The sequence below is a fragment of the Pelodiscus sinensis genome, chromosome Z (genome assembly GCF_052426305.1).
Source record: "Pelodiscus sinensis isolate ZL-2025 chromosome Z, ASM5242630v1, whole genome shotgun sequence".
Taxonomy (NCBI): domain Eukaryota; kingdom Metazoa; phylum Chordata; order Testudines; family Trionychidae; genus Pelodiscus; species Pelodiscus sinensis.
The window spans coordinates 39,584,016-39,605,860 of record NC_143085.1 but is presented as its reverse complement, the minus strand read 5'-3'; the positions used below and the strand labels follow the sequence as shown (position 1 = coordinate 39,605,860).

General features: G+C 43.8%; 1 protein-coding gene across 1 annotated transcript in view; it reads right to left on the bottom strand.

Moving 5' to 3' along the window:
* The window catches only part of ZNRF3 (zinc and ring finger 3), a 219,651-nt gene that overhangs the window by 80,481 nt on the left and 117,325 nt on the right, over positions 1-21,845 (bottom strand). The window contains exon 2 of the mRNA XM_075898926.2: positions 11,414-11,539. Within this exon, the coding sequence (XP_075755041.2) occupies positions 11,414-11,539 (126 nt within the window). The remainder of the gene's footprint in view (positions 1-11,413; positions 11,540-21,845) is intronic.

The following is a 21,845-nucleotide window of genomic DNA, read 5'->3' as shown; positions in this document are numbered from 1 at the left end:
AGAGCAGTGCGACCAGGGGATTGCAGACAGGGGAGTTGAAGAAGGAGTTGAGCAGAGGGAGTGACTGATGGTGATGAAGACCTGTAGCGCTTGTGCCAGTACTTCTCCTGTCTCCTCCACCTGTGCCTGTATCCAGACAGAGAACCTGAGCATGGATGCCTCTACCCAGGTCCTGGTGTGGTCTTGCTGTAGTTGTGGCTTGCAATTCCCACTGAGTGATCTCCAGGCTGGGGGAGACAACCGTTGTGAAAGGTGCCTGCTGGTGGAATCTCTCAGGCAGCAGGTGGGAGAGCTACAGGAGGAGGTGGCCAGGCTGAGGAGCATTCGAAGCCATGAGGAATTCCTGGACAGTATTCCTGTGGAGTCCACGGAGGTCACTGTCCTAGGATGTGGGACTGTTGACCAGCCACTTATGGAGGAGGCGGTGGTGCAGGGTGAGCACTGGCAGCTGGTTACTTCCGGCAGCAGGCAGTGTTCCACCCCTGCTCCTAACCCTCCCACTGTGTTGTTACATAACCGTTACACTTTACTTTCTGCAGGAGACAAGGAGTCACCACCCACAGTGGAGGAGACCAGGCCTTGCACCACCAAGGTCGAGCAGTCTCCTGCCACCACTGCGAGGAGGAAACGTAGGGTAGTGGTGGTTGGAGACTCTCTTCTGAGGGGAACGGAGGCACCCATCTGTCGCCCTGACAGTTCATCTCGAGAGGTATGCTGTCTGCCAGGGGCCCGTATCCAAGATGTTACGGAGGCGTTGTCGAGGATTATCCGGCACTCTGACTACTACCCCATGCTACTCATCCACGTGGGCACAAATGATACTGCCAGGTGTGACACTGAGCGGATCAAGTGTGACTACAGGGCTTTGGGAGTACGGGTGAAGGAGTTTGGAGCGCAGGTGGTATTCTCTTCTATCCTTCCTGTCAAAGGTAGGGGCCCGGGCAGAGAGAGGTGCATCCTGGAGGTGAATGCCTGGCTGCAACGATGGTGTCACCAGGAGGGATTCGGCTTCCTTGATCACGGGGTGCTCTTCCAGGAAGGACTGCTTGGCGGAGATGGGGTTCACCTTTCCAGGAGTGGGAAGGCCTTGTTTGGACACAGACTGGCTAACCTTGTGAGGAGGGCTTTAAACTAGGTTTGACAGGGGCAGGTGAGCAAAGCCCACAGGTAAGTGCTGAATATGCGGGACTGGGAGATGGGTTGGAAATGGGGGGGACTACGGCCTATAATGGCAAGGAGAAAGGAGGGTCAGGGCACAACAGGGAGGCAAGATCAAATCAGTATCTTAGATGCCTATATACAAATGCAAGAAGTATGGGTAATAAGCAGGAAGAACTGGAATTGCTAACCAATAAATACAACTATGATATCATTGGTATTACAGAAACCTGGTGGGATGGGACGCATGACTGGAATGTTGGTATGGAAGGGTACGGCTTGCTCAGGAAGGACAGACAGGGAAAAAAGGGAGGAGGGGTTGCCTTGTATATTAAAAATGTACACACTTGGACTGAAGTGGAGATGAACATAGGAGATAACCTAGAGACTCTCTACACAGCTAAGCTAAAAGGAGTAAAAAACGAGGGTGATATCATGCTAGGAGTCTACTACAGGCCACCTAGCCAGGTGGAAGAGATGGATGAGGCCTTTTTTAAACAATTAACAAAACTATCCAAAGCCCAAGATTTGGTGGTGATGGGGGACTTCAACTATCCAGACATATGTTGGGAAACTAACACAGCGAGGCACAGGCTATTCAATAAGTTTCTGGACTGCATTGGAGACAACTTTCTGTTTCAGAAGGTTGAAAAAGCTACCAGAGGAGAAGCTGTTCTGGATTTGGTTTTAACAAATAGGGAGGAACTAGTTGAGAACTTGAAAGTGGAAGACAGTATAGGGGACAGTGATCACGAAATAATAGAGTTCATGATCTTAAGGAAAGGTAGAAGGGAGACCAGCACAATTGAGGTAATGGATTTCAGGAAGGCAGATTTTGATAAGCTCAGAGAACTTGTAGGTAAGGTCCCATGGGAAGCAAGACTGAAGGGAAAAACAACTGAGGAGAGTTGGAAGTATTTCAAAGGGACGTTGTTAAGGGCCCAAAAGCAAACAATTCCGCTGTGTAGGAAAGATAGAAAATATGGCAAAAGACCAGCTTGGCTTAACAAGGAGATCTTGCACGATCTCAAAATAAAAAAGGAGTCATATAAAAAATGGAAACTAGGACAACTAACAAAGGATGAATATAGGCAAGCAACACGGGAATGCAGGGGCAAGATTAGAAAGGCAAAGGCACAAAATGAGATCAAACTAGCTACAGGCATAAAGGGAAACAAGAAGACCTTTTATAAATACATTAAAAGCAAGAGGAAGACCAAGGACAGGGTAGGCCCACTGCTTAGTGAGGAGGGAGAAGCAGTAACAGGAAACTTGGAAATGGCAGAGATGCTCAATGACTTCTTTGTTTCGGTCTTCACCGAGAAGTCTGGAGGTGTGCCTAACGTAGTGAATACAAGCAGAGAGAGGGTAAGTTTAGAAGATAGGATACACAAAGAACAAGTTAAAAATCACTTAGGAAACTTAGATGTCAGCAAGTCACCAGGTCCTGATGAAATGCATCCCAGGATACTCAAGGAGCTGATAGAGGAGGTATCTGAGCCTTTAACTATGATCTTTGAAAAATCACGGCAGACGGGAGATTCCAGAAGACTGGAAAAGGGCAAATATTGTGCCCATCTATAAAAAGGGGAATAAGAACAACCCAGGAAACTACAGACCGGTCAGTTTAACGTCTGTCCCAGGGAAGATAATGGAGCAGGTAATTAAGGAAATCGTATGCAAACACTTGGAAGGTAATAAAGTGATAGGGAATAGCCAGCATGGGTTTGTGAAGAACAAGTCATGCCAAACTAATCTGATAGCTTTCTTTGATAGGATAACGAGCCTTGTGGATAAGGGAGAAGCGGTGGATGTCATATACCTCGACTTTAGTAAGGCATTTGATACGGTCTCGCAGGATATTCTTATTGATAAACGAGGCAAATATAACTTAGATAGGGCCACGATAAGGTGGGTGCATAATTGGCTGGATAACCGTAGTCAGAGAGTTGTTGTTAACCGTTCTAAATCCTGCTGGAAAGGGATAACAAGTGGAGTTCCGCAAGGGTCTGTTTTGGGACCCGTACTGTTCAATATCTTCATCAATGATGTAGATATTGGGATAGAGAGTACGCTTATTAAGTTTGCAGATGATACCAAACTGGGTGGGGTTGCAACTTCTTTGGAGGATAGGGACATAATTCAAAATGACCTTAGCAAGTTAGAGAAATGGTCAGAGGTAAACAGGATGAGGTTTAATAAAGAGAAATGCAAAGTGCTCCACTTAGGAAGGAACAATCAGTTCCATACATACAAGATGGGAAGCAACTGTCTAGGAAGGAGCATGGTGGAAAGGGATCTAGGGGTCATAGTGGACCACAAGTTGAATATGAGTCAACAGTGTGATGCTGTTGCAAAAAAAGCAAATATGATTCTAGGTTGTATCAACAGGTGTGTTGTAAGCAAAACTCGTGAAGTCATTCTGCCACTCTACTCTGCACTAGTTAGGCCTCAGCTGGAGTACTGTGTCCAGTTCTGGGCGCCACATTTCAAGAAAGATGTGGAGAAATTGGAAAGGGTACAGAGAAGAGCGACAAGAATGATTAAAGGTTTAGAGAACATGACCTATGAAGCCAGGCTTCATGAACTGGGCTTGTTTAGTTTGGAAAAAAGAAGATTAAGGGGGGACATGATAGCGGTTTTCAAATATCTAAAAGGGTGTCACAAGGAGGAAGGAGAAAATTTGTTCCTCTTGGTTTCTGAGGACAGGACAAGGAGTAATGGGCTTAAAGTGCAGCAGGGGAGGTTTAGATTGGACATTAGGAAAAAATTCCTAACTGTCAGGGTGGTCAAATATTGGAATAAATTGCCAAGGGAGGTGGTGGAATCTCCCTCTCTGGAGATATTTAAGAACAGGTTGGATAGACATCTGTCAGGGATGGTGTAGACGGAGCTTGGTCCTGCCTTGAGGGCGGGGGGCTGGACTCGATGACCTCTCGAGGTCCCTTCCAGTCCTATTATTCTATGATTCTATGAAGTTTATCATTTCAGCCACGGACACTCTATTGGGGATGTTCAGCCAGACTCTCCCAGTGGACTATATACAAAGTATCTAAGTCACACCTTAATACTATTATTTGGCACTTGGGGATAGGGAGGGCAAGAGCATATGTGAGAGATGTTTAGGCTTCTCTAACAGCAGTAGCAGAGGAAGTGAAAAATGAACTAAGACTTTGCTTTAAAGGAACTTTTGGCAACTCCAACATCTGTTTCACTTGAAGTCCTTGTGCTGCTATGAACTCCTTTTCCCAACATGTGCCTTCAGGCCTTCCTTTCTCCACCACAGCCTGTACCAATCTGCCAGGACTCTGCCACACTGGGCATTTTCTTAAGCAACTGCCAAGAGAATACAAACGTTACTGCTACTCTTTATAACTAGACCTTGCAGTTGGGAGGGGGGAAGGTTAGGGCGACACTGGTTGCACTGTATTTACAGCTGATCCATGTTTTCTATTCTTGTTTGCCAGGAATCCTGGTGTCCAAATTGCTAAAAGAAATCTTAACAAAGCAACTAGAAGTCAAATGCATCCCTGTCACCTCCTGCTGCAATATATTTGTTTTCTTAGCCTTGACTGATACTGTATAGGTCACATGGCTTTCTACAGTTATGTTGATTAGATGCTTAAAACATTTTTCCCACACAGACTTGTTTTTCAGGAGCTCAGTGTGTGTCCCCACATCTACCCATGTGTTCAGTGCTCATGAAAAGTACTGTTTTGAAAGCCCTGAAGGTCAGAATTCTCTATTTATACCCAGAAGCACAACAGGCCAGGCAGTGACAATTAGAGACGTAAATGGTTAATCAATAAGACTAACAGGCTTATTAGTTCTGGTTAACTAGTAGGGGCTGGAGCAGCTCCCCGCCCGCCCCAGGCAAGTGGTGCTCCAGGCCCGCGGGGCCCACCACAGCAGCTCCTGTCTATGGCAGGCCTGGTCCAGCTCCTTTCCCCTTCTGCCCACCCCCCTAGGTTATATCTTGCCTCTCCAGAAGCAGGGCTGGGAGGGGCTGACGGCTGTTTCCAGAGAGGCTTGGCTGAGGGCTCTGCAGTATAAAGCTTACTTAAGCTCTGTAACTGCAGAGCCCACACTGCAGGTAACCATGTAACTGCTAGGATTTTTAGCCATTACTCATTTAAACAAATGTTTATACCCCTAGTGGCAATTCAAGCTTCCACCATATACCATCTGCCAACATGCTGAATTCCTGATGTGGAGGGATTAGCAGTAAGGATGAAAAAAAATTAGCTCCCATATCTCTTGGTTAGCATCTTGTTTAAGACTACCTGCAGCAGGAAGCAATTAACGACAATTACAGTGATAGGTTTGTGGTGGGTTCATCTTTCTACAGGGAACTGGACTGAGCCCACCCTCATTCCATCCAAGCCGAAGCACTGCCAAAGGGTTATTGTCTGTCACGCCCAATATCGCCCACCAGTTCCAATCCTGGCCACCAACAAGTTATGCAAGGGTTGCCAGTCACACTGCACCAGAGTTTTCCACTCCTGGCTTGAGCCCTTCAACTGCTCAAAGATTGTTCTTTTCTGTAGCCGGTGGCAAAAACTAACATGCATCTTTTGATCTTCTTATGGAATGTTCCACCAACCTCTCTTCGTACACTACTGCTTTTTCCTCACTTCATATCTGCAGACATTTGATGATTTAATTGTCAAGAGCTTAATTACTTTCTGCATGCAGAAGATGTAGAGACAGGTTCTTTTTGGTTTATCCTGAGGAGGTTTGTCTTCTAATTTCATGCTCTCTGGCTGAGATCATTAGTTAGACATTCAAGAACTTTTTAGCATTTAACACAAGTGAAAAACCCAGAAGTTTATGTTTTTAGGATCTATCGCCTCTTCCAACATACAAGTGTTAGAGACAAGGTGGATGAAATAGCATCTTTTATTAAACCAACTTTTTTTGGGTGAAAGACAAGTTTTTGAGCCACACAGAGCTATTCTTCAGGTCTAGTTATTGCAATCAGCATGGCTCAATAGTTTGTCTCTCACCAACAGAAATCGGTTCAATAAAAAAAGGTATTCACCCAACTTCCCTTTCTAATAATATCCTGGGACTGACACAGCAGAACTACTCTGCACATACATAAGTATGTTCAGATTCACTTCTCCTAGATCACTACCAATCCTTTAAGCTGAGCTTTATGAACATCACTTCATTCAGATTCTCCCTCACTATTTATGTAGATGCTGTCTGGTAACTATTTCCACATGCTGTTCCATGCTTTGCTTTTCTCTGGCCTCAATCACTAATGATCTCCTTCTGGCCTTCTTGCCTCATCCCTTTTTGGCTTACATTCTGTCCAAATTCCATGGGTCATTTGATTTTTCCTTGCTCCTTTTTTCAGACATCAGCCAATACACACACCTGTAAAGTTGAAAATTTGTCTCTTGACACTTACAGATATTCATAGTGTACCATACACAAGCCTACAGAATCTAAATTTTTTATCCTTTCCAGGAAACTGGCCACTCAGGACTTAGTTTGGTTTAAATCAGAACTTTGTATCTTTTACTCTGCTGCATTATGGTTTGTACTACCTTTCATGCCCTGTACAGCACTGTAGAAATCATGAAAACCGCTACACAAATTAGTCAGCAAAAGCCTTGTTTCAAATCCTGCAATGCAGAACCCCCGAGTTTGCAGCAGAACTCTCAGGTTTCTGTCTGCCCTTTGCACACATCTAACCTTTGAAACTACATTGGAAACTGTATTGTGAGAAGTGTGTGTAAAATGAGAAATAAGAGAGGACATCTTCCAGCACTCAGTAAAAAAGCAGGAGTCCTTTCAATCCTGGTTTATGAGGGATCCACTGCATTTCAGAAAACCTGCTGTGGAAATGACTTTGTGACTGACTTCACAGCCAAAATACAAAGCCTTTTAATGCTTCCTCCTTGGTGTCTCAGGTCCAGTGAAAACCAAGCTCGGATAGCAGGGGGGTGGGTGGACAGTTATCTTTAGTGCCTGCCACCTGCAAGATCTCTGGGAGAAAGTGACATCGGTTGTCAGAGATGAGGTTGCAGAGGATCCTGAAGTGGCTTAACAAAACACAGGGAACAAGTTCCTTTGGCGCAGCTGGTATCAAAGGTATCGGAAGCTTGGAAGGATATTCACACTTTTCTCCACACCCTGAAAGACTGGTAGCTTTAATAGGGTTATCTCCCACACTAAAACAATTAGACAGGGGAAAGACCAGGATAGCAGGTTGGAGCAATGCTCCTGATATTATTTCTGTCACAGGAATGTTAAGTATGTTCAGTCATTGAATCTGCCCAATTCTAGCATCAGATCCTCAGAAAAATGAGAAACAACTCACTATAAATCGTAAAAAATGTTACAGGCGATCAGGATGTCGAATGGATAAATGACTGATGCTGCAAACCAATGTCATTCTATAGTTTAATTACATACATAAATGCACAAATGAGAGCACTGAGGTTGTGAAGTTAAGGCCTCAACACTTAGAAAGTGCCAGAATTAAGGTTTTCATGCATAAAATTAACTTCATTCAGCCCCTGCATGTATATGCATTACACGTTCAGTTATATGCTACTCTTTCCCCCCCTGAGAGGGCACCAATTTCATTTAGCGTACAATTTGGATGGTGTTCACTCATTCAATTTGTTTAAAATCCTTATTCATTATGTGGCTTCAAGCCTTATATACTGCATGCAAGCCAGCCTCTGAACTGAATACAGAATTAATAATATCCTGATGGGCTTTTCTGTAGTGCCCATCACACCAGTGTCTTCACACACAATGAATTTATCTTCACAAGATTCCTGTAAAGTACAGTGTTTTCATTTCCAATATAGATGAGGAATGGAGACGAAGATATTAAAGCCCAAACTGCCTAAAATGTCCATTAGTTTAGGTTCCCAACCTGAGATGCTTAGAGGTCAGATTAAAAAATGAAAACTAAACTAGCAAGAGTATTTTATTGTACTTTATTCTGCCAAAGCACAGTTGTATTTACAAGTGCCCTGCACATCCAAAAATCAGACCCCAGAAATGGAAAGTTTGGTTTAAATAACTTGCTAAGCATCACACAGAAACTCTGTGGCACAGACAGGGATAGAATTTGGCGCTCTAGAGGGGTATTTCATTTATCTCTACCACAAGATCATCTTTCCTCTTTCTACAACACCGTCTCCTTCCCTGTACACCTCTCAAATGTTCAACACATGAGGTGGAGGTTCTATTACCTATAGCTTCCTTCACTGCACAAGACAGATTTATTCCTAGCACCAGCTCTCCTACAGAGAGGGAAAGAGGGGTGCTATGGCCAAAAACAGTTTTTGATCACATATAAAAATCACAATTTATACAAACAAAGGACTGAAGTAATATTGGCAACCTTGATATTGGCATTTTTTTAAAAAAAGTCTGAATGCTTGACTTTTCAATCTCACAGTTTCATTATACAAAACTTCCTAAAGATTTATAAAAATCAAAACCTCTTCACATGGAGCACTACAGACTTCCACATGGCTCATCAGCAGAGTAGGAACTTTTAATCCATAGTACGGACTTCTATCACTTAAGCCAATAATGAGCTGCAGCAGCAAGAGGCTGTTATCATCTTTGAGGCCCTGACACCGGAGGAGGATGCAAGTCACATTTTGTCACTAGTTTTCAAAGCTACTTGCTAGACAACAAAGGAAGTTGAGGGCTCTGAAATCCTCTTTTTCATTTCAAGTTCTGGAGAAGAGTATTCTTCAGCTCCTTGTGCTCCCATCCCTCACAGTTTATCCCCAACCAAACTTACTCCTCAACAATCTGCATTTGAGTCAGGGGGCTTTCCCTTTCTCCTCCTTTCTCTCTGGGCACCTGCATAGGGAGCCCTGAATGCACAAAAAGGTTAGTTTCATTGCTCTTACTTCTGGTGCCTTGCACATGATCCCAGTGCTGCTGGACACAACCAATGCAACACAAGTCCTACTCTGCTACCACAATCCAGTAGTATGCTTAAGACACAATGTCCAGAGAAGTTTGCTCCGAACCTCGAGAAAACCCAGACAGAACCTGTAGAAATGGTGATTTTCTGAAGCATAACAACACAGCTAAATGTAAAGCTTTAAAAAAGTAAAAAAAGCAAGCTTGAAGACAGCCAGACTGGAGAATTAGAGTCCAAATGCTGTAAAACAAGGTCATATAATGGAAAGCACTCAGCAACCACAATGAGGTGTCATTTCCAACTACATCTGTAACAATCTCTTCCTTAATCTTGAGTCTTTGAAAAACACTAACCTAAAATGATAAGTGATCAAGCAGGACTTTAGCTGGAAGATCAAGAGAACTGGATATTGAACCAGAATAACAGAACTGCAGACACTGAGTTTTGAGTCATCTAAAAACTTACCTTCAGAGTAATGCTAGTATCAGAGCATTGCTCAGTAGCAACATGACATTAACAGAACTGGTCAATTTTTATGGCTCCTATTCAGAATCTCTGTGGGCTGTATCTAGTGAAACTGCCAAGAATTGAGTTAGTTCTATAGTACTGCTGCTACTGAATTGTTATAGCCCAGAGCTAAAGCAGAGGCACGAGTTACACACTAGAGAGGAGAATACACAAAAAGGGGATGGGGCAAGGTATAGAAGCTCAGACACCCTTCACTGGGAATGGATGGAACAGCAGAATACTCTCCTGTTCTTCTAGTAGCCAAGATGGTGGAGAAGCAGCCAAATAAACTCCTCATTCTGGTGAAAGTCAGGGAGAAATCCTCTTTCGATAAACCAAAGGCCCTGGCACTGGGCTGGAGGGAGGGGCACTTTCCAGCTGCCGGGAGAGGCTGGGAAAGGAGCTCACTGCCAAAAACTGGTACAAGAGACTGAGTCCGTGAAGAGGGCCCAGGAACACCTTCCTTTACCCTAAAACAAAAGGAAAAACTAGGTGGCACTTTAAAGACTAACAAGATGGTTTATTAGATCTGGGTCTGGCACAGGAAAGCTCATCACCTATTAAACCATCTTGTTAGTCTTTAAAGTGCTGCCTAGTTTTTCCTTTTGTTTTAGCAAGATCAGACTAACATGGCTACCTCTCTATTACTATTCCTTTACCCTATGCACTGCTCAGCAGTAGAGTGTTGGACTTTTCACCAGGACACTGCCCCACATCTTTTCAGGTCCCTCACTCTTCCCTACATCTTTCATATTAACCCCCAGCTAGTAGGTATCTGGTAAATTTTCATGCCTTATGTGTCTACAAAACTCCCAGAAAAGAGTTCAATATATTTAGTTTAACAAAGAGAAGGTGAAAGGGTGACTTGATTATGGCCTGTAAGCTCCTACAAGAGGAACAAATATTTAATAAGCTTGTCAGAATAGCAGAGAAAGATTCCATGCGATCTAGTAGCTGGAATGTGAAGCTAGGCAAATTCAGACTGGAAATAAGGCATAAATTCTTAACAGCAAGTGTAACTGGAGCAATGTACCAAGGGTTGTGGTGGATTCTCCAAACTGGCCATTTTTGAAAGAAGATGGGATATTTTTCTAAAAGATCTGCTCCAGGAATTGGAATTTGGTAAGTTCTTATGATCAGCGTTATACAGGTCCATAAGCCCTGGTCTACTCTTAGCCCTTATTTCAAAACAACAAGCAGATACCCACACTGCCAAGCCTGTTATTTTGAAATAATAGGCTGGTTATTTCAAAATAATAACTCCTGCTCCTCACAAGGCATAATGCTTATTTTGAAATAATTATTTCAAAACAGAAGTCTGTGGATGCTCCAATGCTGCTACAGTATTTCAAATTACTCCCTAGTGCTTCCTGGGGCTCTAAGTCAAGGTAGCGCGTCCACAATAACAGAGCCTGCCTTTTGCACTAATATTGAGGCTTTCCAGTAGTGTGGACATGCTATTCCAAAACTGTTACTTCGGGAGTTATTATTTTGACATAATTTCCTAGTGTAGACACATCCCAAGTGATCACAATAGTTCCTGCGGGCTTTGGAGTCTCTGATTCTATCCCATTCTATGCACCGCTGCATGACTGCAATGAGGGCACTACCAGCAGAACTTCTCCATGAACAAAATGGCCTGCTGTGCCCCTTCCTCTCCTCCAACCATGGTCCATACTGGAGATGCCCTTGATACAATCAGCATATCCAGCAGGAGACCTTAACAAGAATTTTCTTGGAAAAAACATTTCCCCCAGTTTTCCTCATTTGTCCCCTTCTAGAAGCAGAGTTGTGGGCTCCATTTATCCCAATTATTGCTAGTCATTCTTCCCTTACCTTGCCTAGGACAGTGAGGCATGGCTTTGGCTCCAGCTCAGGCTGTTCCAGCTTCACCACTCCTACCCAACCATACTCATACAAGTCCTCTTCATCATTGCTATTACACAGTCCCAGTGGGTGCATCTGAAACAGAACAAGGGGAGAGAAGAGAAGCTGGTAAATGCCTTCACCAAAACATTAACATCAAAACAAAACAGTGGACACTGATATGCAAGTACCAAAATATTCCACTGGTAGCCTTAATACAAAGCACAGTACATTTATCTGTGAAACACACAGTAAAGAGAGAAATATCTGCTTGCTGTTCAGACAGCGGCATGTCAGAAGTTGAGAGAAGTTCTAATGCTCATTGATGTTCCATCACTTCAAAAAGAGGTGTAACCGCTGGTATAAATAAAGGGAGCAGTCCCTTCATCATTGATAGAAGGTAAAGCATCTTTTGAAGGTTTCTAGAGTTAGGCTCCTCATATTTTTCCATATGAAAGAGAATTTGGCATCTGCCAAGTACAAGCAATAGAAAAAGACTCAGTTTTTGTATGTAAAAGGTAAGCACACTGACAAATTAACTACAACTCCAATATGAAACTGTTAGCATAATGTACAAAAATCATGTGTTCTAGAAGGGGCAGATTCTGATTCCCAAGTGAGATCCAGAACCATAACAACATCTCAAACCTACACACATGCAAAAACAACAGCACATTGCATTTATGATGAATGGGGCATGGAATTTGGACTCCTAGCCAACAGGAGATTTTTCAGCAGAAGACATGAGAACTTCTGAATCCCATAACTACAGTGTGTCTAGGAGTTACAAAGCCCCAACAGAGGTGGTTAGAGGTATGGAACGGCTGCTATATGAAAAGAAATACATAAGACTGGGACTTCTCAGCTTGGCAAAGAGATGACTAAATGGGCGATAATAGAGGTCTATGAAATCATGACTGGTTTGGAGAAAGTGAACAGGGAAAAGATATTTACTCCTTCCCATAACACAAAAGAACTAGGAGTCACCAAATGAAATTACTAGGTAGCAGGTTTAAAACAAACAAAAGGAAGTTTTTCTTCACACAATCAACCTGCGGAACACCTTTGCCAGAGGAAGCTGTGAAGACTAAGACTCTAACAGGGTTTTAAAAAGAGCTAGATAGATTCACAGAGAACAGGTCCATTAATAGCTATTAGCCAGGAAAGGCAGGAATGGTGTCCCTAGCCTCTGTTTGTCAGAGGCTGGGAATGGGTGACAGGGAAGGGGTCATTTAATGATTCCCTGTTCTGTTCACTCCCTCTGAAGCACCTGGCACTGGCCACTGTTGGCAGACAGAATACTGGGCTAGAACGAAGTATCTTATCCCTGACCTTTGGTCTGATCCAGTCTGGACATTCTTATGTTCCGAGATCAGTTAATACTCATATGAGGGAGTGTCCTGGGGAGTTGACGGAGGTGGAGGGGGGGAGGAAGATTACACAGAAGAAAGAGTAGAGTTTAGCTCAGAAGATGAATACAGCAGTCAGTGTTTTCATACAGCAGGAATTCAAAGGAACCCCCATGGCAAACAGACATTCCATCAACCAAAGGTGCAAACACTGGCGTGTCCCCAATTTTTACACTTCTGTTTGTGTCCTCCTATGCATCAGGGCTAATGCATTCTTAATTCCATTGCCCCCTTGGTCAGACATAGGCAATTTGTCTTTATGCCCTTGGGGTACATTTGTATACACAGGTACAAACAAGTTACACATCACTCCCAACATGTGAAATTGCCACCCTCTAGTGTTACCTAGTTACCACCCATTACCTCATACATCACTATCCATCATGTGTGTTGGGCTGTTTTTATTTCAAGTAGGAATAAGAGATCCTCCGGAAAAGAGCTTATTTTCCGGAGGATCGCGTCCAGACTGGCGCTTTTCTCCGGCTTATCTACAAGCCGGAAAAAAGCGGCAGCCATGAAAATGCAAATGCCGCGGGGGATATTTAAATCCCCCGCGGATTTGCCTATTCCAAAGTGCTACATTAGCATCCCTACTATGGAATAGGGGCCAATGTAGACACAGCCAAGGGGTTTACATCATCAACCCTGTTCATGCCAGATTCTGTTAGGACAGCGTGCTTTTTACTTTGCTTTAGTTAGATGTAAATTGGCATGGCCTGATGCAATTCCCCTCAGAGTATGTACATGGGAAGAGACCTCAGTCTAAAACAGGGCTACTAAACTTTGGAAGCCTCCAATGCCACAATGATACAGCACACATGCTGAGAGACACAACTTAAGTGTGGTTGAATATACATGCATTATATATGCAAATAGCCTCTTTCACACTGACGGGCATGAATACAAAGATTAAGGCAAGACTACACAACATGCAGGCCCCATTTAAGTCAGTTCTGCCGATATTAACACAATGCAATAGTTACCCGATTTCCACCCGTATGATAGCACTTTTAGTGAGCAAAGACAGCGCAAGAATTTAACTACGAAAGCACATTATCAACAGAAGACCATTCTACTGAATGGCCATTGTGGCGCGTGTGCCCAGTGGAGGCCATGTTCAAAGGGTCCCACCCGGAGGCCGTGTATTGAGCCCTGCATAAACCCAAACAGCACCATGGGCCACAGACAAACAGGCTGCAGGCCACATGTTGAGTAGCCCTGCTCTAAAACAATGTCTGGCCACCCTCAGACAACTCTCTCTCTCTGGCACAGGCCCAGCCTTAGAGACAATGGCATCTAGGCAAACATATTTTTGTGCCTCTGGCCCAGTGGTCATGTTGCCTCCTACAACCCCTGGCCCCTTAGGTTCCCCAATCCCTGCAGCCCACCTCCACAAACTCTCGCTTCCCTGCAGCACCCTAATCCCTGCACTGTGCTCCCTTCACCCATGACCTCTGCACAGAGCTGCCTTTGCCCAAACCCCTGCCCTATGCCCTCTTCCTCCCTAACCACTGTACTTCCCCTCCTGCACCCACACTGGGAAACTGACTTGGCTGCATGAAGTGACTGGCATTGTTACTGCTCGCAGCCAGCCACAGGCGGGTCCCCTAGGAGCGGGAAGCACGGGGAACTGGGAAGACACAGGGAGAGGTTCCCTGAGAGCTGTGGGCACAAAAAGACTTGCTGATCTCTTCTGTGCCCTGCAGTGAGTTCTCAGGTTCTTTCCTTCCCCTCACAACCTGGAAGAGGCCAGCGACTTCCAGCTCCCATTGGTTGGTTGAGATACCACATTCACCTTCCATTGGCTGGCCAGGTGACCCATGGAAAGAGGGACTGAGGACTGGGGTAGGGGAGGGGAAAGCGCTGTTCTCCTGTGAGTGGAGCGCGGAGGCTGGATTAGGAGACTGGGACACTACAGGGGCAGTGGCAGAGGAGAGGGTTCTCCCATCTTGCTCAGGATGGAGCAGGCAAGCTATCCCATGGTGTTGTCACATGGTGTTGAGACCAGGCTGCAGCCAGTGAGGGGAAGCCCAAGCCCCTTGAGACCTCCCCTGGCTACAGCACCCCGGGAGAATGCCGAGTTTCCTGAGCTCTAGGGCCAGACATGCACAGGCATCCTGTCCCACACCGGGTTTAGCTCATGACAGAACCTTATGGAGGTGCATTATGCATCTGGCAGCCTCTGTGCTGAAGAGGTAGCCATGATCTGTACAGTAAGAACAAATCTTCTTTTAAACTGAAAGAGATACAGACACAGCATCTACCACGTACAGCAGCAGCAGGATTTTAGCCTGGGTCTTCTATTCTCTAGCTCAGACCCTACCCACTTCAATATCAGAAGTGATTGCTAGCCTTCCCAAGGCCTTGCCCCCAGGTGCAGGAGTTGGTGCACACTTTCCCAAGAGGCTAGATGAGATGAGAAATCCTAGAATCTGTCCCTGAGTGGGAAGTGTGGTTCAGTGACTAGAGACAGGGCAGCCAAAACTGGAACAATAATCCCGTTGTACGTTTACCCTGTTAGAGACCTGGCCTCTATTCCTAACTGTGCATACAATGATCTTGTGTAACCGCCATTTTTCACAACGGGAATTGTAACTCATCCTTGACTGCCATCTACAGCTGGGGGGCACAGTCGATAATGAGGTAGCAAAAGGGGAATGATATAAACACTAGTTGGTAGAAGTGACATCTGAACTCAGTGCCCTCGAGCTGCCAGCTCTGGCCCATCTCCCTTAACCTAGAAGGGTATTTAGTGCAGGAGCTTCTCTCTCACTGAAACAGACTCACTTCTAAGTGTGGGACCAAGTCAGTCTGCATTGTTTTTTCTGAAGAACACTCATATACCTACATACAACTGGGATTATTACAAGAAGGGTGGCCCTGTTAGTCTGCTTCAGCAAAAACAACATGGTGGCCAGTGGCATCTTAAAGACTCTTTATGTGGGCACAAGCTTTCAAGGGCTGTAGCTCCCTTCATCCGATGCAACTGGTGAAGTGGGCTCCGGAGCATGAACGTTTACACTCTAATAAATGGGTTAGTCTTTAAGATGCCATTGGACTCCTCATTGCTTTTGCTGAGATGACAGTAGTGGCTACGTGAAGGAACACTACGTAGAACACAGAATATCAGCGTTCTTGTGAAAGGGATACACAGAAAGGCGACCAACCTGTACAATGAAACCACTACAGCAGCAGGCAAGTCCCACTCCTCTGTGAATCTGCAGCTGTTCCAGCTCTGGGAGGAAAGAGGAGGAGCCGGGATAGAGCACAATCAGTGGTGCTCCAAATGTGCTGGCAGGGAAAGGGAGTAGGAAGTGAGGGGCTCCAGTGCCCCAGTGCTGAAAGGAGGGTACATGGGGGGAGGACAGACAGGGGTTCCAAGGTGGTAGGTGGAACCCCAGTGGCCCATGGGCTGCTGTAGCACACTGCAGTGAAGGGCCATTCATGTCACCCACCCAATATTCATGGTTGCCCATCGCTGCTCTACAGCAATCTTAACCCAGCCCTTCATTCATTAAAACCATCTCCAAACAGCAGCACCCACTGCTAATCAGTCATAAGACCACTAGACAGCTCTGTCAAAGAAGCTCACACATAGTCCCACATGCCAAGACCCCATCATTCTACAGCATGCTGTGTGTTTCACTGGCCCACTTCAGAATCTGCCTGCAAATATTTCATAATCAAGCTGCTTTGCTCTTTTCCACAAGTCGGGAAGTCAATTTCTGCCAGAGTAATTGCTCCTTACATTACAACAAAGTCAACATCCCTCCACCAATATGGTTTGGATTTAAAATAGCATTCCCACTTTAGTGCAAAGAAGAATAGAGTGCAAGACCAGCACATAGTAACTCCTAAGGTGATAGAAATCTTCAAAATCATTGGCAGAGATCTGGTTTCTGGTCTTGGCTCTGGCACAGAATTAACTTGGGCGAATCATTTCCATTATCTGTGTCAATTTCCTTACCAGAAGAATTTGAGTAGTACTGATATACCTGCCATAGGAGCTATAAGTGACAGATTAAGGTTACTAGAAAAGCATCGAGAGCCTCGATGGAACATGCTACCAATGTGCAAAATGTTACACAGCCATTTGTTTTACATGGATAATCAATTGAACCTGTCTTCTAGTATCAGCTCATAGTACTGCTCCTTTAAAGCTTCATAATTCAACATTGGCTTAGTCTCTCTTCTGGATCTTTGATAATTCATCTGGTTGCATTTAGTTTGTTTATTTTTGGCTACCAACAGTGTTCTTACAAACAGCATGAGTACAGATCTTCCCAAGGTACAAACATTGCTCTGGCATTTAATCACAACATGCTACTGGCTCACACACACATTTAAAACCCCTCACCGGTTACCAGCCATTATCCTACAAAGGTATAGCAACCCAGCAAAGTAAATGAGGTTAACGACCCATTTAAGTTTGACATCAAACCTAATCTGACTGAGGTAAATGTTTAAAGTATTTTAACTTCCTGGCTGCAGGCAAATCTCACTCTCAAAAAGATATTCACAGGGTTTTTACTATTTTTACAAAAGCCATTCAACACCAGGAAATAGCCGAAATCATAAACAGTATGGTTGGCATACTGGCATGATTTTCCACAAATGCTTTTAACAGAAAAGTTTTTCCATTAAAAGCATTTGCGGAAAAGAGCGTCTAGATTGGCACGGACGCTTTTGCACAAAAGCACTTTTTGCGGAAAAGCGTCCATGACAATCTAGACGCGGTTTTGCAGAAGAAAGCCCCGATCGCCATTTTCTCCATGGGGGCTTTTTTGCGCAAAACAGTTTTTAGCTCTCTACACTGGCCCTCTTGTGCAAAAGCATTTGCGCAAGAAGGCTTTTTCCCCCGAGAGGGAGCAGCATAGTATTTGCGCAAGAACACTGACAATCTTACATTAGATTGTCAGTGTTCTTGCGCAAATTCAAGCAGCCAGTGTAGACAGCTGGCAAGTTTTTCCGAAAAAGCAGTTGCTTTTGCAGGAAAACTTGCCAGTCTAGACGCAGCCTATATGTGCAGACATGACACTTTTCTACTTTTATTTATTTGTAAAGGAGGGAAGTTTAATCTTAGATTAGAAACTTTCCTTCTTGTATACTTCATGATACCCCTTGGTAGGAGGGGTTGTGACTAATCTGGAGGATAGGGTAATAATTCAAAATGACCTGGACAAATTGGAGAAATGGTCTGAGGTAAACAGGATGAGGTTTAATAAAGACAAATGCAAAGTGCTCCACTTAGGAAGGAACAATCAGTTTCATACATACAGAATGGGAAGTGACTGTCTGGGAAGGAGTATGGCAGAAAGGGATCTAGGGGTTATAGTGGACCACAAGCTGAATATGAGTCAGCAGAGTCATGTTGTTGCAAAGAAAGCAAACATGATTCTGGGCTGCATTAACAGGTGTGTGGTGAGCAAGACACGAGAAGTCATTCTTCCACTCTACTCTGCACTGGTCAGGCCTCAGTTGGAGTATTGTGTTCAGTTCTGGGCACCCATTTCAAGAAAGATGTGGAGAAATTGGAGAGGGTCCAGAGAAGAGCAACAAGAATGATTCAAGGTCTAGAGAACATGAGCGATGAAGGAAGGCTGAAGGAATTGGGTTTGTTTAGTTTAGAAAAAAAGAAGATTGAGGGGGAACATAATAGCAGTTTTCAGGTATCTAAAAGGGTGTCATAAGGAGGAGGGAGAAAACGTGTCCATCTTGGCCTCTGAGGATAGAACAAGAAGGAAAGGGCTTAAACTGCAGCAAGGGAGGTTTAGGTTGGACATTAGGAAAAGTTCCTAACCCTCAAGGAAGTTAAACACTGGAATAAATTGCCCAGGGAGGTTGTGGAATCCCCATCTGTAGAGATATTTAAGAGTAGGTTAGATGAATGTCTATCAGGGATGGTCTAGACAGTATTTGGTCCTGCCATAAGGGCAGGGGACTGGACTCGATGACCTCTCGAGGTCCCTTCCAGTCCTAGTAGTCTATGATTCTATGTCCTATAAATAACCCTTTCCCACCTCTGATCTCTCAGCTGACTAGAAGCACAACAACATACTCCGAGCTCTCCCCTGACAGTGAGCTTCTAGAACTATAAGAACATAAGAACGGCCGTACTGGGTCAGACCAAAGGTCCATCCAGTCCAGTACCCTGCCTGCCAACAGTGGCCAGCACCAGGTGCCCCAGAGAGGGTGGACCGAAGACCATGATCAAGTGATTGGTCTCGTGCCATCCAACTCCAGCCTCTGACAGACAGAGGCCAGGAACACCATTTCAATCCCCTGGCTAATAGCCTTTTATGGACCTAACCTCCATGAAATTATCTAGCTTTTCTTTAAACTCTATTATAGTCCTAGCCTTCACAGCCTCCTCTGGCAAGGAGTTCCACAGATTGACAATGTACTGTGTGAAAAAGAACTTCCTTTTATTTGTTTTAAACCTGCTCCCCATTAATTTCATTTGGTGTTCCTTCTATTTAAGGAACTAATAAATAACTTTTCTTTATCGGCCCTCTCCACACCACTCATGATTTTATAAACCTCTATCATATCCTCCCTCACTTTCCTCTTTTCTAAACTGAAAAGTCCCAGTTGCTTTAACCTCTCTTCATATGGGACCCGTTCCAAACCCTTAATCATTTTAGTTGCCCTTCTCTGAACCTTTTCTAATGCCAGTATATCTTTTTTGAGATGAGGAAACCACATCTGTACATACTATTCAAGATGTGGGCGTACCATAGTTTTATACAGGGGTAATAAGATATTCTTCATCTTATTCCCTATCCCTTTTTTAATGTTTCTTAATATCCTGTTTGCTTTTTTGACTGCCGCTGCACACTGCGTGGATGTCTTCAGAGAACTATCCACAACGACTCCAAGATCTCTTTCTTGATTAGTTTTTACTAAATTATCCCCCATCGTATTATATGTACAGTTGGGGTTATTTTTACCAATGTGCATTTCTTTACATTTATCCACATTAAATTTCATTTGCCAGTTTGTTGCTCAATCACTTAGTTCGGTGAGATCTTTTTGAAGCTCTTCACGTCTGCTTTGGTCTTAACTACATTGAGCAGTTTAGTATTGTCTGCAAACTTTACTACCTCACTGCTTACCCCTTTCTCCAGATCATTTATGAATAAGTTGAACAGGATTGGTCCCAGGACTGACCCTTGGGGGACACCACTAGTTACTCCTCTCCAATCTGAAAATTTACCATTTATTCCTACCCTTTGTTTCCTGTTTTTTAACCAGTTCTCAGTCCAAGAAAGGACCTTCCCTCTTATCCCATGGCCATGTAATTTACACAAGAACCTTTGGTGAGGGACCTTGTGAAAGGCTTTCTGGAAATCCAAGTACACTATATCTACTGAATCCTCCTTGACCATATGTTTGTTGACCCCTTCAAAGAACTTTAATAGATTAGTGAGACATGATTTTCCTTTATAGAAACTATGTTGACTTTTGCCCAACAAATTATGTTCTTCTATGTGTCTGACAATTTTATTCTTTACTATTGTTTCAACTAATTTGCCCAGTACTGATATTAGACTTACCGGTCTGTAATTACCAGGATCGCCTCTAGAGCCCTTTTTAAATATTGTTGTTACATTAGCTATCCTCCAGTCATTGGGTACAGAAGCTGATTTAAAGGATAGGTTACAAACCACAGTTAATAGTGCCACAATTTCCCATTTGAGTTCTTTCAGAACTCTTGGGTGATGCCATCTGGTCCCGGTGACTTGTTACTGTCAAATTTATCAATTTGTTCCAAAACCTCCTCTAATGACACCTCAGTCTGGGACAAGTCCTCAGATGTGTTACCTACAAAAGACGTGTCAGGTTAAATGTTATTAGCCAAAATATTTAATTGTACTACAAAGAAACTAGCTTAATAGATTATAGACACATGGGACTGCTGATCATCATGTCAGGCCTCCTGTATGACTCTCACCATACAACTGCATTTCTCAAACTGTGGATCCCGAAACCCTCGCCCTCTCTCCTCCAAGAGGTCGCGAGCAACTGAGAGGGGGGGTCACGGTATCACAAAGTTTGAGAACCCCTGCCATAAGACATTTTTTATTTAATTCCTGTTTGAACTAGAGTAGATCTTACAGAAAAACATTTCATCTTGATTTAACACAGTCTGATGAAGAATCCCCATCATGATTAGAGGTAAAATTGTCCCAATGATTACCCATCCTGTAAAAAATTTTCAGCCAATGGATCATGTTATGCTTTTCTTTGATAGTTCAAAGAGCACTTTATTAAATATTTGTTCCCCATATAGGTACTTATAGACTCATCAAGTCATCCCCTAACCATCCTTTGTTAAATAGATTGAGCTCTTAGAATCTCACCATAAAAGGCAGATTTTCTAATACTTCAATTGCTCTTTTGGACCTTTTCAGAAATCTTTCAACATCCTTCACCAGGAGTAGACACACTATTCCAGCAGTGGTCACATCACTGTCAAATACAGAGGGAATATAATCCCTCTGTCTGTCTTACTGAAGGTTAACATTTATGCATCCAAAATTGTATTAGCCCTTTTAGCCATATCACCTCATTGGGAGCTCACATTCAGCTGACTATCCACCATGACAACCCTGTTTGCCAGTCACTGATTTCCAGGATACAGTCCCTCCATCCTGCAAGTATAGCCTACATTCTTGTTCCTAGATTCACACATTTACATTCAGCCATATTAACAAGTAGAAGTCCTGTGGCACTCCTTGTTTTTGTGGCTCCAGACTAACATGGCTGCCCCTGATTATTTTCTGCAACACTGAAACCCATACTGTTTGCTTGCACCCAGTTTTCCAAACAATCCAGATCACTCTGCATCGACCTAATCCTAATAATTATTTATTCCTCCATTCTTTAGGATCATCTGCCAATTTCACTAGTTATCAGAGGTGGCTGTGTTAGTCTGTTTCACCAAAACCAACAAACAGTCCAGTGGCACTTTAAAGACTAACACATTGATT